At 32.4% G+C, this 13759-nt stretch overlaps 1 protein-coding gene across 6 annotated transcripts in view; it reads right to left on the minus strand.

Moving 5' to 3' along the window:
* FNBP1L (formin binding protein 1 like) overlaps nt 1–13759 on the minus strand; it is a 126588-nt gene that overhangs the window by 23092 nt on the left and 89737 nt on the right. For 5 of the 6 annotated variants that reach the window (XM_049111664.1, XM_035718005.2, XM_035718007.2 and 2 more), the window contains 3 exons: nt 11601–11729; nt 9431–9577; nt 6662–6865 (listed from right to left, as the gene is read on the minus strand). In XM_049111664.1, the coding sequence (XP_048967621.1) occupies nt 6662–6865; nt 9431–9577; nt 11601–11729 (480 nt within the window). Of the gene's footprint in view, nt 1–523; nt 539–5095; nt 5255–6661; nt 6866–9430; nt 9578–11600; nt 11730–13759 lie in introns of all 6 variants that reach the window. The other variant, XM_049111665.1, reaches the window with a different exon arrangement.

Genomic DNA, 13759 nt, shown 5'->3' on the forward strand with positions numbered 1-13759 from the left:
ACACACACACATAGTATTCAGGTTATGTGTGCTTTTATTACCATTCAGTAGTACAGAAGAAGAAAGCACTGACTCTCTGATGAAATTAGAAGGAAATTTTCTTACTATTTTGAAAATCTAATGTTTCTTGTGATAAACACAAATTTATACAATCTTTTTAAAAGACCTTAAAAATCATTTTTAATTTTCCTTCTGTAAAAACAAGAACTTTGGTTCTACTGTGTAACTTTAAAAATAATGATTAACTATAATTTTATGCTCTGTAACATGACAAGGACTCCACTCAATAACATTTAAGAACTTAATGGGTTGATTACAGGTAACCACATTATTTTTGAATTTTACGACATCAAGAAGTACTGGCATATATTGGACTACGGAATAAATTATAAAAAGAAAAGACACATACGAGGTGAAAATGCGGGGTTGTACCTTACCACTTATTTTTAATTAAAAAAAAAAAAAAGAAAACAATGTCTTATTTAATGTTGGCACAGTATATAGATCAGCACATAAGGCTTACCATCTTCACCGACCACTGAATAGTTCAATGGAAAACAGAAAGAAATGGTAAATTATTCATATGAAATCATAATACAGAAGATGCAATAACTTATACTTTTTTATATTAAAATAAATCATGAACATTTCACAATCCAAACAATTATGCCAGAAAAACAATTTTAAGCACATATTGGGGAAAGTTACTTGCAAAAAAAAAAAAAAATACACTGATGATAATGGGCAGATATTTTCTAAATGCAACTAAAACTCAAAAGTAAATAGAAATCATTTGATCAGTAATTATTTTTCTTCTTTAAAAGATAATTTTTTCCATAAATGGATTCACTTACATAGCTCTTTATTCTCAAAATACTAATATTTGAAAAGTTGAATATAAAGATCTAATATTAATCATTTAAAAGAAATCTTACATGAAGTATTAAAAAATGAAAGGCTCTTCCCAATTCATTAAACAAAACAGATTACAGGAATTTTTACAGTTTAAAACATTATTTTGTATTTAAATATGTCAAGGGTAGAGAAGGGTAACACTTCTAGTTTAAAGGTTTTTTTTTTTTTAAGAAAATGTACAGAAACATCATTTCCCATACATATTTCCTAAAAGACATAAATATATGGGCTGAATATTGCTTTGAAGACAGTGCTTCTATTTTTCAGTTTTTATTCTGAAATCCATATGCTCAATAAGCAACACTAAAAATATAATGGTAATTTTTAGAAAACTGGATAAACTTTATTTTTTCAGAAAAATGAAATGACATAGCCAGAGTGCTCTCATACAGTATATATACCACTAATATATATATATAACCCAAACTATGTGGGTTAACAGGGTTCTGCAACTGGCAATGCATCTATAAAGCATCCCCAGTACACACATGTGTGCACACATGTGCACGCTTACACACACACACACGCACATGCACACCCTTAGTGATCCATAAAATGCAATAAAGCTTTACAAAGTTAATCTTTACATTCATTGTGTTTGGTTCACAACCTCTAAAATTTTTACTTTTCCCTATTTTCTAAATCATGATGTTTTAGAGAAGGTAGAGGGCATGTCAGGTATAATTTCAATAAAAAATGAGAACTTTAATAAATAATTGACAAAAATATCTACCCCTTATCTCCAATGAATTGGCTATATATATTAATGGTTATGATGATAAGAAAGATGACATTTACTATCCATTATCTTTCCAAATTAAGCTTAACATTCTTTAGACTGTCAGTAGTTTCAGGGAACAAAACCACAACTTATTTTGGTATCAAAATTCCTGATAAAAAGATTAAAAGGATTCAATTTAAAAAATATATTCATGGTCTTTTTAAATGTTAATTAATACAAAATAAACAGAGCACAAGAAACAAAATATGTGAAGTATTTGAATTTATCTTTTATAAATTTTCCCCAGCTAAATTTCTAAGTGAAATAACTATTTTTCCAGTTTCTATTTTAATACGTTTTAAAGAAAACATTAAGATGATTATAACTGAAGTATCAAATATTTCAGTTTTTAGTTAATCTAGTTTCCTATCAATTAGATTAATTTATGGTTCAATAACCTCAGGTTTGAGGTTTTACAAAGAACTCAAGTTCTTTGTAAAAATATTAGAAATACATCAAAATATTTCTTCTTTTAAGTAATTAACTCATGTTCAATGCATAAATATCTTACTCTCATAAACAGTTATCATGTACCTATAACTAGAAAACTTCACATACCCCCAACACCTTAACAAATATACAAAGAAGCTAAAAAGGAAATCTGTTAGGTAATTACAATTATTAGATATATTTCATTTAAAGATAGGAAAATCCTGCTAACTATATTCTGAATAAGTACAAGCTTACAAATATGACTAGGTTTTTTTTGTAACCTTGTCATATTTTATAAATATGACAAGGTTACAAATAAGACCATGAATAATTCAGACAGAATACATGGACTTACTATTGCTAGATAAATCTACTTTCCCTCAAAAAAAGGATTACACAGCAAACTCAAATGAAATAGAGTAAAAATTATTGGTTTCTGTATTAATAGTGGTTAAGTCTACATGTACACCAAATATCCATTAATAGTTAGCTCTTGATGTCACAGGAGAAAATTATACACCACTATCTCTCAGAAAAGGTCTACTGGGATCACTATCAAATTCAAAAACATCAGTCAAATATAGCATTTCTCACATTCCTAAAAATATTAGGAACTATATATACTAAGTTTCTTTAAAAAAAAAAAAAAGAAAGAAATTATAATTTTTTAGAAAAGTCCAAAGTAGGTATTTAGGAAAAGCAATGTAGCAAACATAGTTCAAAGCAAGAGTTTCAGATTTGATTGGTACAACTCATCAGCTTTAAGAAACTTTAAAGACTTACTATGTAAGCTTAATGGACTCACATGTAAATACATGTTTAAAAAAAAAAAACAACTGGCTTCTTAAAACTTCTTTTTGGATTTTTCTACATTGAGAAAATTCGTAAGTGGCAGAAAATATTCTCTACGGGCTAATTTTGAAAGAGAATCTGATAAACTACCAAATACCAACAAAATGAAAAACTTGTCAATGCCAAAGTTATATAATAAACTTTCTTTTCTGCTCTATCCTCCAATCCCCTAGAGTCAATTTATCTGTCAATTTTCTACCTTGCATATTGCTTTTTTCCTTTGGTACAATAAGTAATAACAAAGGAGGAGGATTTTGGCCTTTTGGAAGCACCCTTCCCAGAACAATGTACTAATATTTAAAATTAAAGCAATAAATGTAAATAAGACAAATAATGACTAAGCAGATACTTTTTAAGTTCTACAGTTTATAAAATTCCACATATCAACTTATTCAGTATGAATGAAGACGTCACATATTTAAACTTCTCTCTCCAGGGCTCACAGTTTGATCTGTCTAAACTTTCTGACACAGAACTACATTTATTTCGTATCTCCATAATTATACAGTGTAGATTACCATAACTGGGTCTGGTGGACTTAGTGTGTAAGATACATAAACAATTCCAAGAATATAGCTACTAAATAGTAATTTCTCATGATTTATGTAACACATAATATTTAATTAAGTCTAAATCATCATAGAGAAAAAAGATGGAATTCTACCCTCATAATTCAAGTAACAGAAGTGACTTCTTAAAAGTCCTTCAAACAAGTGTTAAGGGGTTTTTAAAATGAATACAGGTACCTGTAGTGCTTGTAGGTATAATACAGACTTATTCCTAATGACTTTTCAGAATGTTACTTATTATCTGTATCATCATTCACACTCAGAATTAGGTAAGATAGATGTAAAACTGTTTATGACATTATAGGAAAAAAGAAGTCCAAAAAGGGACATCATTCACTAGAACATGTCTGCTGCGTTACATGGTAACACTTCAGTTTGTCATATTGTTATAATGAAAATGCAGAGAATAATGTAATCTTGCCCTATGTGGGGCCAAAAGAGAAACTCAACCAAAGCAATTGGTAGAAAAGGTTACAAAAAGTAGTAAAACCAGACAGGCTAGACAGAAAAGAAAAGAGAAGACATGAAAAAAAAAAGGAGGAGGAGGGAAAATGGGGAGCAAGAACAAGAGCCCAACTACAGTATATCATCACTGTTAATGATTAGATGTCATGGCACTGAGAGACTCTGAGTTCTCATCTGTGGGCTATCAAACCTATGTTTTTCATATGAACAAACAAATGCTCAAATTTTATAAATATATCTAAATTATGAGCTATGAATATTATAAGGACACCCTTAAAATCAAACAAATGAGAAATTAGCATCACTAAAGTAATGGAATAACACTAATATTTATCAGTAGTCTAACAGTTGTTGCTAAAAAATAGTTTAACATTTGGTTTCTACTATTCTAAAATTTTTCATTTGCAGAATATCTTTAGTTTTAAGTAAACATCAAAGGCTGGCCATTTTTTTAAAAAAAGGAAAAATTTTGGTAAAAAATACTTCTAAATCAAGAACATAAATTCCATGTAAACATTAATAATATCTAGTATTTTATAGGCTTTATGATTTACAAAATACCTACTAATATATTATCTTTGATCTACAATCTTGATATTTATTAACACACCTATCTTTAATTCTTTATTTAACTACTGGAAACTGTTTTATACTTCTAAAAGTAGGGCAATTAAAATTGAACTTGATTTTTTTATTGTCAACAAAATACATTATAAATTGGCAGAAGTCATTATTAGTGACAAATTATTACATAAGTAACTTCAGTGACAAATTACTGAAAGTCTTAAAAATGTAAATACATTACAAGACAATGGTGGACATATGATTTCACATAAACAAAAAAAATAGCTAATATGATTGTACCCAGCACCCTCTTTATAATACCATTCTTTTATGGTTGAGCATTTCAAATGTTATAAAGAGGAGTTGTTTTTAACTTGAGGGCAGCTATGCTTAATTCTGTGGTGTTTTTAAACTACATATTTACTGGAGAGAGCCTTATAATGAGGGTGGAGAGTATTAAAAGCCACACTACACACACAATAGGCCATCATGCATTTTAACCCATTATTAAACTTACCCCTCTTTTGAGGCTTCTGAAAGAAGGAATTCTGGGCTTCCCTGTTTTTATTTCATTCATACAATAATGCACGGGCTCAATGGAGAATGTGAGAAACTGGGACCCATTAGGAGTACTGGATGTGAATAAACTAGTAGGGGTTAAGGGTGGGGACTGTGGCTAATATGGAAATAAAGAAAGGAATCAATAAGCCAAATGTGCATAGTTTTTTCCTAAATGAAAATTCTATTTTTGGCAACATACTTTTCACAAAATAAATCTCAAAGTTTTCTATAAAAATATAAGAGAATTAACATAGCTTTGCCAAAACTGTCATTTTAAAAAGTCAAATTTACTTTAAAAAATGTACCATTTCATTTGATCACTTTTTACAAGATACTAAAAATATAGAGTACACAAATTATAATGTTAGAGAGCAATATGACCTATATAAAAAATTCTCTTCTGGTTTCTAGAATATTAGCACTACCTAACTGGTTATACTTTAACCTGTACTTGTCAGAGATAAAGGCAGCAGCTACAGGTAAAGTTATCTAAATAGATAATGTCTATTAAAATATTAAAATTACAACTGATTTTCACAAATAGGCAAATTTCATTACATTTGTGTTTTTTCTCTCAGACTATTCCTATTTCATCCTCACTGCACCTCATTTTTAAAAAATATGTCAGTAGTCCTTCTTTTTCTAAGTTCGCCTATCTACTCTGATTTGACTTAAAAAAAAAAAAGTCTCACCTCTCAACTTCTCACCTGGAAAATATTATTAAAAGCAAGAATAATGCTTGAGTTATTATAAGTGCATTTCTAAAGATATTTATAGGTATAATTTGAGTTAAATTTATCTACATTCTTGAGCCAAGAGCAGAAAAATGAATTAAGATCATGTGTACTTTAATAAAGCATATCAGATTAAAAGTACATATCTATTCTCAAACTACATAGACTCTATTATAATCACTAAATTGGTAAGATTAAGTAAGCACTCATTAATTCCATTTGGTCATCTGTTGAGCTAGATTTATCTAATATATACAGCACATCAAAAAGTGGATTTCAACAAGAGTGAGATTCTCTTAGTAAACTAGAGACTTCTTAAACTTCAAATAACCACAAACATTGAATTGAACCCTTCCCATTATTCACATGGATGATAAAAATAACTTTATTAGTATAATCTATAAGAACTAATTTGACATTTATTATTACTACAGTCAACCATTCAATCTAACAGAGAAACTGCAATTTTAGTGGTCTTAGATCATGTTTCCTTAGAAATTCTGATTGAAACTATATACAAGTGAAATTTCAAAAGCATAGGATTCAAAAGATTCACAACTATTTAATATTTTTACTAATTAAGTGGTGTTCAAATGTTAAATCCAGAAATAATTTTTACTATTAAAATACAAAACTAGGTTTCTAATAAGTGAAAAGTTAACTGTATCATTCAAATAAAAATGCTTATTCTCTATTAATAGTAAGCCATTATCCAATCAACACCTACATTGACTTAAATGACACACTAAAATAAAATTATTAGCATAGAGGAATTTTAGGACTTTTACCTTTGGCTTCTTTCCAAAGAGCCACAACTTGCCCTTGGCCTTTCCTACTGTGGTTTTGGCATCCATCTTCCCACTTTCCTGTTTGGATGCACTGATAGTCCCATCAGAAATGGTTCTATAAATATGCTGACTGTAATCTTCAAATGGAAAGTCTCCTGGAGGTTCAAATCCAGACTTGAAGGAATCTACTACCATTTGAGAGTCCTACATAAAGAAACATGTTTTTAAAACCGTCTCATTTTTAATGTCATTAGCTTTTAAAACTTACTCAAGAAAATAACAATTTAAAGAAAATAATTCCAAAGTTATCATTAAAGGTTTAAAAGTGAATAATTTCTTCCTGTGGGTCACTAAGAAACATTAAATATTTTAATCCTAATAAAAATACTAATTTATAATCAGATTAACACTTTTTAAATTTGTAATATTCATGAATGTTTTTATTCCATAGCTTCAATCCACTGGAATTCATCTGAATGAGTTAGCTGATAAGAAACATCTAGTTAACAAAAGGAATACAGGAAGAGGTTATTCTCAAGTAGAAATTCTAAGAAGTTTCAAAGGAAAAGGGCTTTTTGCTTTATAAAGGGTATTTACAAAGAAGATGATCTTTGGAACAGGGGAAAGGATATCTAATTGTAAAAGAGAGCAAAAGACAAGTAGAAAGGCTTTCATTCATCCAAAAGGGGAAAGGATAAACAAAATATATTAAGAATATACTTGGGAATATTAACCAAACAAGACAGAAAGATCTCACAAACAGCACTAAATACAAAAAGCAACTTTAAAAATAAGTATGTGAAGTTCAGTATTATTTCCCTAAAATTTAAAACTGATATAACTATATATACTGTCTTTGGACATACATACCACTATCCCAATGTTCTACTGGCACCCTAAGCTCATTATTTTCCAAGAGAATACTTTATCTGTACAAACTCCTCCCAACCCCCAACCATTTCTTTTTTTTCCCTATTTCTGTTAATTGTGCATTTTGCCTGTTATTTAGTCAAAAGTCATCCGTAAATCACACCTGAGTTTTGTCATTAATGTCACCCCTACCACTCACTTGCTAAAGGGTAAGAATGAGAGAGAAGGGACCTAACTCTATTTGTAACCCTGCACCCAGCCATACCGAAATATAAGTATACCTCTGAATTCCCAATTAAAGAACTCAAAAACCTTTTTTAAAAAAATTATTAATTTATTTTGGGGAGTGGGGGGGAGAGCAAATAAGTGAGAGAGGGCAGAGGAAGAGAATCTTCAAGCAGACTCTCCACTGAGCTTGGAGCCAGGGATGGGGCTTGATCCTAGGACCCCCAAGGTCATGACCTAAGCAGAAACTAAGAATCTGGATGCTTAACCAACTGAGCCACCCAGGTGCCCCCCAAATCCTTTTATTTTAAAAATTTAAGTCAGAATTCTATTTGTTATAGGGAAGGATGGTCATTAATATAATACCAACTTGCTATGAAGACTAAAATATGTGGTACATATTTGGCATTCCCCAAACACTGGTTCTTTCCTCTTGCTCTTTCTTCATGACCTCAGTTTCTGCCAACCATCCTTTCTGGTCACTCAATTGACATTTACTGAGAAATGACCAGTTCTTACTAGACCTTAACTGAGACAGAATGTGAGTGGATATACTTCCTCAAGGGGATTAGGGCTATGCTGTTCCTTCTGCTCATACTGCCTTTCTTACTTTTTCCCATGAGCCATGATTCCATATACTATCCATGCTTCAAGTGCCAACTCTTGTATTAAATGCAATTCTTAGAGTAACTCTAGATCTATTTCTTTCTCTTAACTTTCACTAGAGTAAAATACAGTTTGTAACCTATAATTCATAGGTTACATTATACTCTTGGAGTAGAACTGAAATATTTAGGGAGGGGAGGAGAAGGAAGGATTAGAACTCTTTTCTTTCGGAACTAGAATTTGAGTGTTTAGAATGGTCTTTAAATCTTACACTGTTGGTGGGAATGTGAACTGGTGCAGCCACTCTGGAAAACTGTGTGGAGGTTCCTCAAACAGTTAAAAATATACCTGCCCTACGACCCAGCAATTGCACTGTTGGGGATTTACCCCAAAGATACAAATGCAATGAAACGCCGGGACACCTGCACCCCGATGTTTCTAGCAGCAATGGCCACTATAGCCAAACTGTGGAAGGAGCCTCGGTGTCCAACGAAAGATGAATGGATAAAGAAGATGTGGTTTATGTATACAATGGAATATTACTCAGCTATTAGAAATGACAAATACCCACCATTTGCTTCAACGTGGATGGAACTGGAGGGTATTATGCTGAGTGAAGTAAGTCAGTCGGAGAAGGACAAACATTATATGTTCTCATTCATTTGGGGAATATAAATAATAGTGAAAGGGAAAATAAGGGAAGGGAGAAGAAATGTGTGGGAAATATCAGAAAGGGAGACAGAACGTAAAGACTGCTAACTCTGGGAAATGAACTAGGGGTGGTAGAAGGGGAGGAGGGCGGGGGGTGGGAGTGAATGGGTGACGGGCACTGGGTGTTATTCTGTATGTTAGTAAATTGAACACCAATAAAAATAAATAAAAAAAAAAAAAAAAAAAGAATGGTCTTTAAAGCCCAAAGGAGTCCAATCTATTGCCAGACTTCTACAGAATATAATTTAGAATCAGCTACCCATCAATTACTTCATCTCTTTCCCAATTCATTTCACCAACTCCCGCTGCATATCTAAACCAAATACATTTATTCAAATATAATTATATGGCACTTACTCTTCTTTCATCAACTGATTTTGCTGCGAGAATCATTCCTTCCAGACATTTTGAAATGATAGGAATAACTTTGCGTTCTGAGTCTGCAAATCCTCTGTAACACTCACTGAGTTTAATAGTCCTTCGTTCATCCATTTCTTGTAGTTGCTAATAATCAGAAATTTTTTTAAAAAGGGAATACTTAATTTTCTTCTCAGGTTGAAGCAAACCCCACCCCCAAATTAAGGATTCTACAGTAATAGTTACACTGTTGTTAGTATCTTTTCATTAGTGCTGCAGACTTAGAATACTTAAAACTTGAAACTTGTTAAATAACAAAACAAACAAAAAACATCAAGCCTTTCAGCACATCTTAAAACCAGGTGACAATGGCTTTCAAGTATCCCAAAGGGGCTCCCTAACAGACTAGCAGCAACTTACCTGTTAACCACCTCCATCTTTCTTTTTTCTTTCTCTCTCTCTCTCTCTCTTTTTTTTTAAGATTTTAGTTATTTATTCATGAGAGACACACAAAAAGAGGCAGAGACATAGGCAGAAGTAGGCTCCCTGCAGGGAGCCCAATGCAGGACTCGATCCCAGGACCCTAGGATCATGCCCTAAGCAGAAGACAGACAGATGCACAACCACAGACCCAGCCAGGGACTCCCCTCCTCCCCCCTTCATTTTTCAGTCACAGCAACTGTCTATGCATCCAGGAAAAGTTGCACTTGAAAACAATTCTGATGCCTTTTTTTTTTTTTTTCTTTTTAAGGGACTGGCCTATAACATATATAAATCTGAGAACTCTAAGCCCTTTAGTTAGTTCAGACTACTTTGGTAAGATCTGATTGGGCTATGGATCCACAGCTGACTGAATACCAACAGATACTTTGACCTACCTGTCAGTCTATAGCTCAGAGTGACTGTCAAAGGGTTGGGGACACAAGATGAAAAATAAGCAGCTATATGGTGAAAATGGTACATACAATGGAATTCCCACAATTCAAAAATTCACTGGCATGTGCCACTAAGAATTATGTTGTGACAAGTGAAGTCAAATAAGGGCATTTCTGACACTAATATTTGTCAGTACCGCTAACCTTTCTTCCTTTTAGGAAGCAGTTACACTGTTCAAATCCCCCAAATCCCAGAGCCTTCATACCAGTTTTCCTTCTTTAAGTAACTTCTGAAAGCCTGTGGATTTATTTTGATACCCACATTTTCATAAAGGAATTGCTTCCAGTATTACAAAATGGCAAGGCTGCTCCACAGCAAGGTCCAAACAAAAGGGTCAAGCCCCAAAACACAGAAAGTGGTTGAATCTCCAAGTTAAGGTCTCTCTAGAACATGAAGGCTTAGCTGGAGAGCTTAGAAAAGCATCCAGAGAGTGAGGACCAGCAGGCTAGATATTCTGGATTAAACAACTGGAATATGATACCCACTCTAGCCCACCATCTCTAATCATGCTTCCTTTGTACTGCTAATTTGCTTACAGAGAAAAAGAAAATATATTTGGGCTCACAACTCTTTCCATATAAGCTCTGCTCTCCCAAATACTACTTTCAACACTGTTTCACTTAATCCCTTTTCTCTAATTTTTCTTCTTTCTAGAATAAGCAGTAACATAACCTTCATATAAATTCCGGGTCTTTATCTCAGGCTGTTTGGCAACTATTCATCATCAAGTGATGATGGATGGGAATGGTAAGCAAACTTATGGCCTGAATTACATTTATGATCTGGCAGCTAGGAAGACAAACAGGCAAAAACCAGGCTAGCAAATACATTTCCTAAGATTTATTTCTGCCACATGGACTAATGCCAATGATTCTGGTATAGTGTCAAAAAGCTACATCCCAATTCTTGGCAGGCAGATTACAACGTACAAGTCCAGTGAATTTCCCCTATATCCTAATGTTCAGTGATATGGTATTAAAATTTATCTAGAAAATGTCATTGTTTTAGCAGACTTTTTATTACACTAATAATAAATCTATAGGAAAATTTGTGATTTCAAAGGTAGGAAAAATTCACTTTTCAAATCTATAATCATAAAGGAAGTTCACATCACTAATCCCAATGACTAGTGAATCTAGAAGCATTCTGGTTGATTCCTGAAACTTAAGTTTTACATTTAAAGACTAGCTCTTCCACCTCTAAAACTACAGTAATTTCATATCCTAAACTTTACCTTGTAAATCTGAGGAATCACTACGTAGAAATGTTTGTGCTGTTCTCCATTAAAGTTCTGTAACTGTGCCGCATATTCATTTTTATTTTCATCAGCCATATGTGTACGCAGATTCAACTGCTGTTTGGCCTAGAGACAAATTGGTCCAAATAATTACCAACAAAAATAACAAAAAAAAAAATCATAGCTAATTCACTTTTCTCAAAGTTGCATTAAAAATTAGACTTTTTCTAACTATTACTATCATTTAAATTTTAAGGAGATGCTTGCAGATCTGGCCAGGGCATTCTCCTTTGCAACATTCCCTTTCTCTTACTACAACATTCCTCCTCCTTGCAATAATCTATTCAAATAAAGTTTCTCCTTAACAAATCCAGATTTTTTTCAATTAAATAAATGACAGCATTATGGCTTGACTTCAAACAGTATGCTCTTAATCATAAGGGAAAATAGTACTGAAATATTTCAGACAGTTAAAAGTTAGTGAAACATTCCTTCAAACATAATCCACTTATATCCAACTCAGAACCACAGGGAAACCAAATAATGATAAAAATGCTAATTTTGGACAAAGTAATACTCAACAATGATTTCCAACTCTATATAAAACCAGAAGTATTTTAAGGAATGTTTATTTAGAATGCAGTTCTGTTCACTGTAATCTCTTATAGAAATGCTTTTCGAATGAGTCATGTAAGCATCATCTACATTGACAAGAATATCAGAATATAAACTTAACATAAAATCATTAATTCTAGATGTAATGACGGGGAATCTAAATAAATTTCTCAACTGTTCTAAAGTAATAAGGAAAAACAAAATAAGAATTAAACTCAATTTTTCAGGGTTCCAAGGAATGAATCATGTTCTATGACAGTGCTTTGGAAATTATAAAGCACACTGTGAATAAAGTTCATTATTTTAATTCCATTTTCTGCAAACGTAGTCTCTAACCTTCCACAAGTTATAGTTCTGAACTCAGAAAAAAACTGGCGTATGGAAATACATGGTAGCCAAGATACTAAATAAGCCCACAAAAATGCATTTAATCCACAGTGTACTTGAAGATTACAATACTTAAGTACTACAGAAACTAAGCACCATGGCCCAAAGTATTTCTACAGAAAAATACATTTGAAGTTCCAACCTGGGACCTTAAATACTCATTCATTTACTTCTTCTCCCTTTCTCCCTGCTCCAATAAACTATCCCCTAACCACAATGGTTCTGTCAGGAGAAACCACGTCTGTTCTAAAGTCACTGGCTATGATTCCCAAAGCCTAAGGAAAATGTTCCAGCAGGGTATGTAGGAGTATAACGCTAGAAGCTAATACAATTTGAAGCCTCCTCTGGTATACTGTGGGCTTCATACTTACTGCCTTCCTTTTTTTTTAATATTGTATTTTAATTTTAAAAAATTTTAATTGTGGTAACTACACAATACACACAACATAATTGACCATCTTAATCATTTTTAAGTGTACAGCTTGGGAGGAGTGTTACGGTATAGTCACATTGTGCAACTGCCTTCCTTTTCTTTAGGAAGATCAGTAATTGGCTTGCTCCCTCTTTACCTTTTTTTTTTTTTTTTTTTCAAACCTTTATCAGTAGTTGCTCAACTGAAACTATGTTCCCTTTCCTCCCTGGTCACTTACAACAGAATTCCCCTGTTCTGTATTTTCTAAAGCAAATCCTCAAAGTTTTGCAAATTCTCTAAGTAATGGGACTGCAAACAAATATGCATAAGAAAGGAAACTATAAATATTAAAATTCTTAAGTTAGGTCAAACTAACATGACCATGTTATAAACATGTTATAAACATAAACATGTTATATCTAGATTCCAGAATGTCTAATTGGTCTCTAAAGATATTTCTACAGACAAAATGAAAAAACTAAGTTAAATGAGAGTCCAGTTAGAGTTGCTTAACTTGTCGCATAGTACATAAACTACGTATTCAATGTTTGGTAATGAGTCAGAGTCCTTAAGGAACCAGTATCAACTAGCAAGGAAACCTCCCCTGTATATAATAGTGCTATTTCCACCTGTTGGGTGCACATTTTTAATCAAATAATGATAACATATTATGTGCATGACATGATGCTAGGAAGGAAATGAATATATCGATGATCAAAATCAGGATCCAAAATTCTTAACA

The sequence above is a fragment of the Canis lupus genome, chromosome 6 (genome assembly GCF_003254725.2).
Source record: "Canis lupus dingo isolate Sandy chromosome 6, ASM325472v2, whole genome shotgun sequence".
Lineage (NCBI taxonomy): Eukaryota > Metazoa > Chordata > Mammalia > Carnivora > Canidae > Canis > Canis lupus.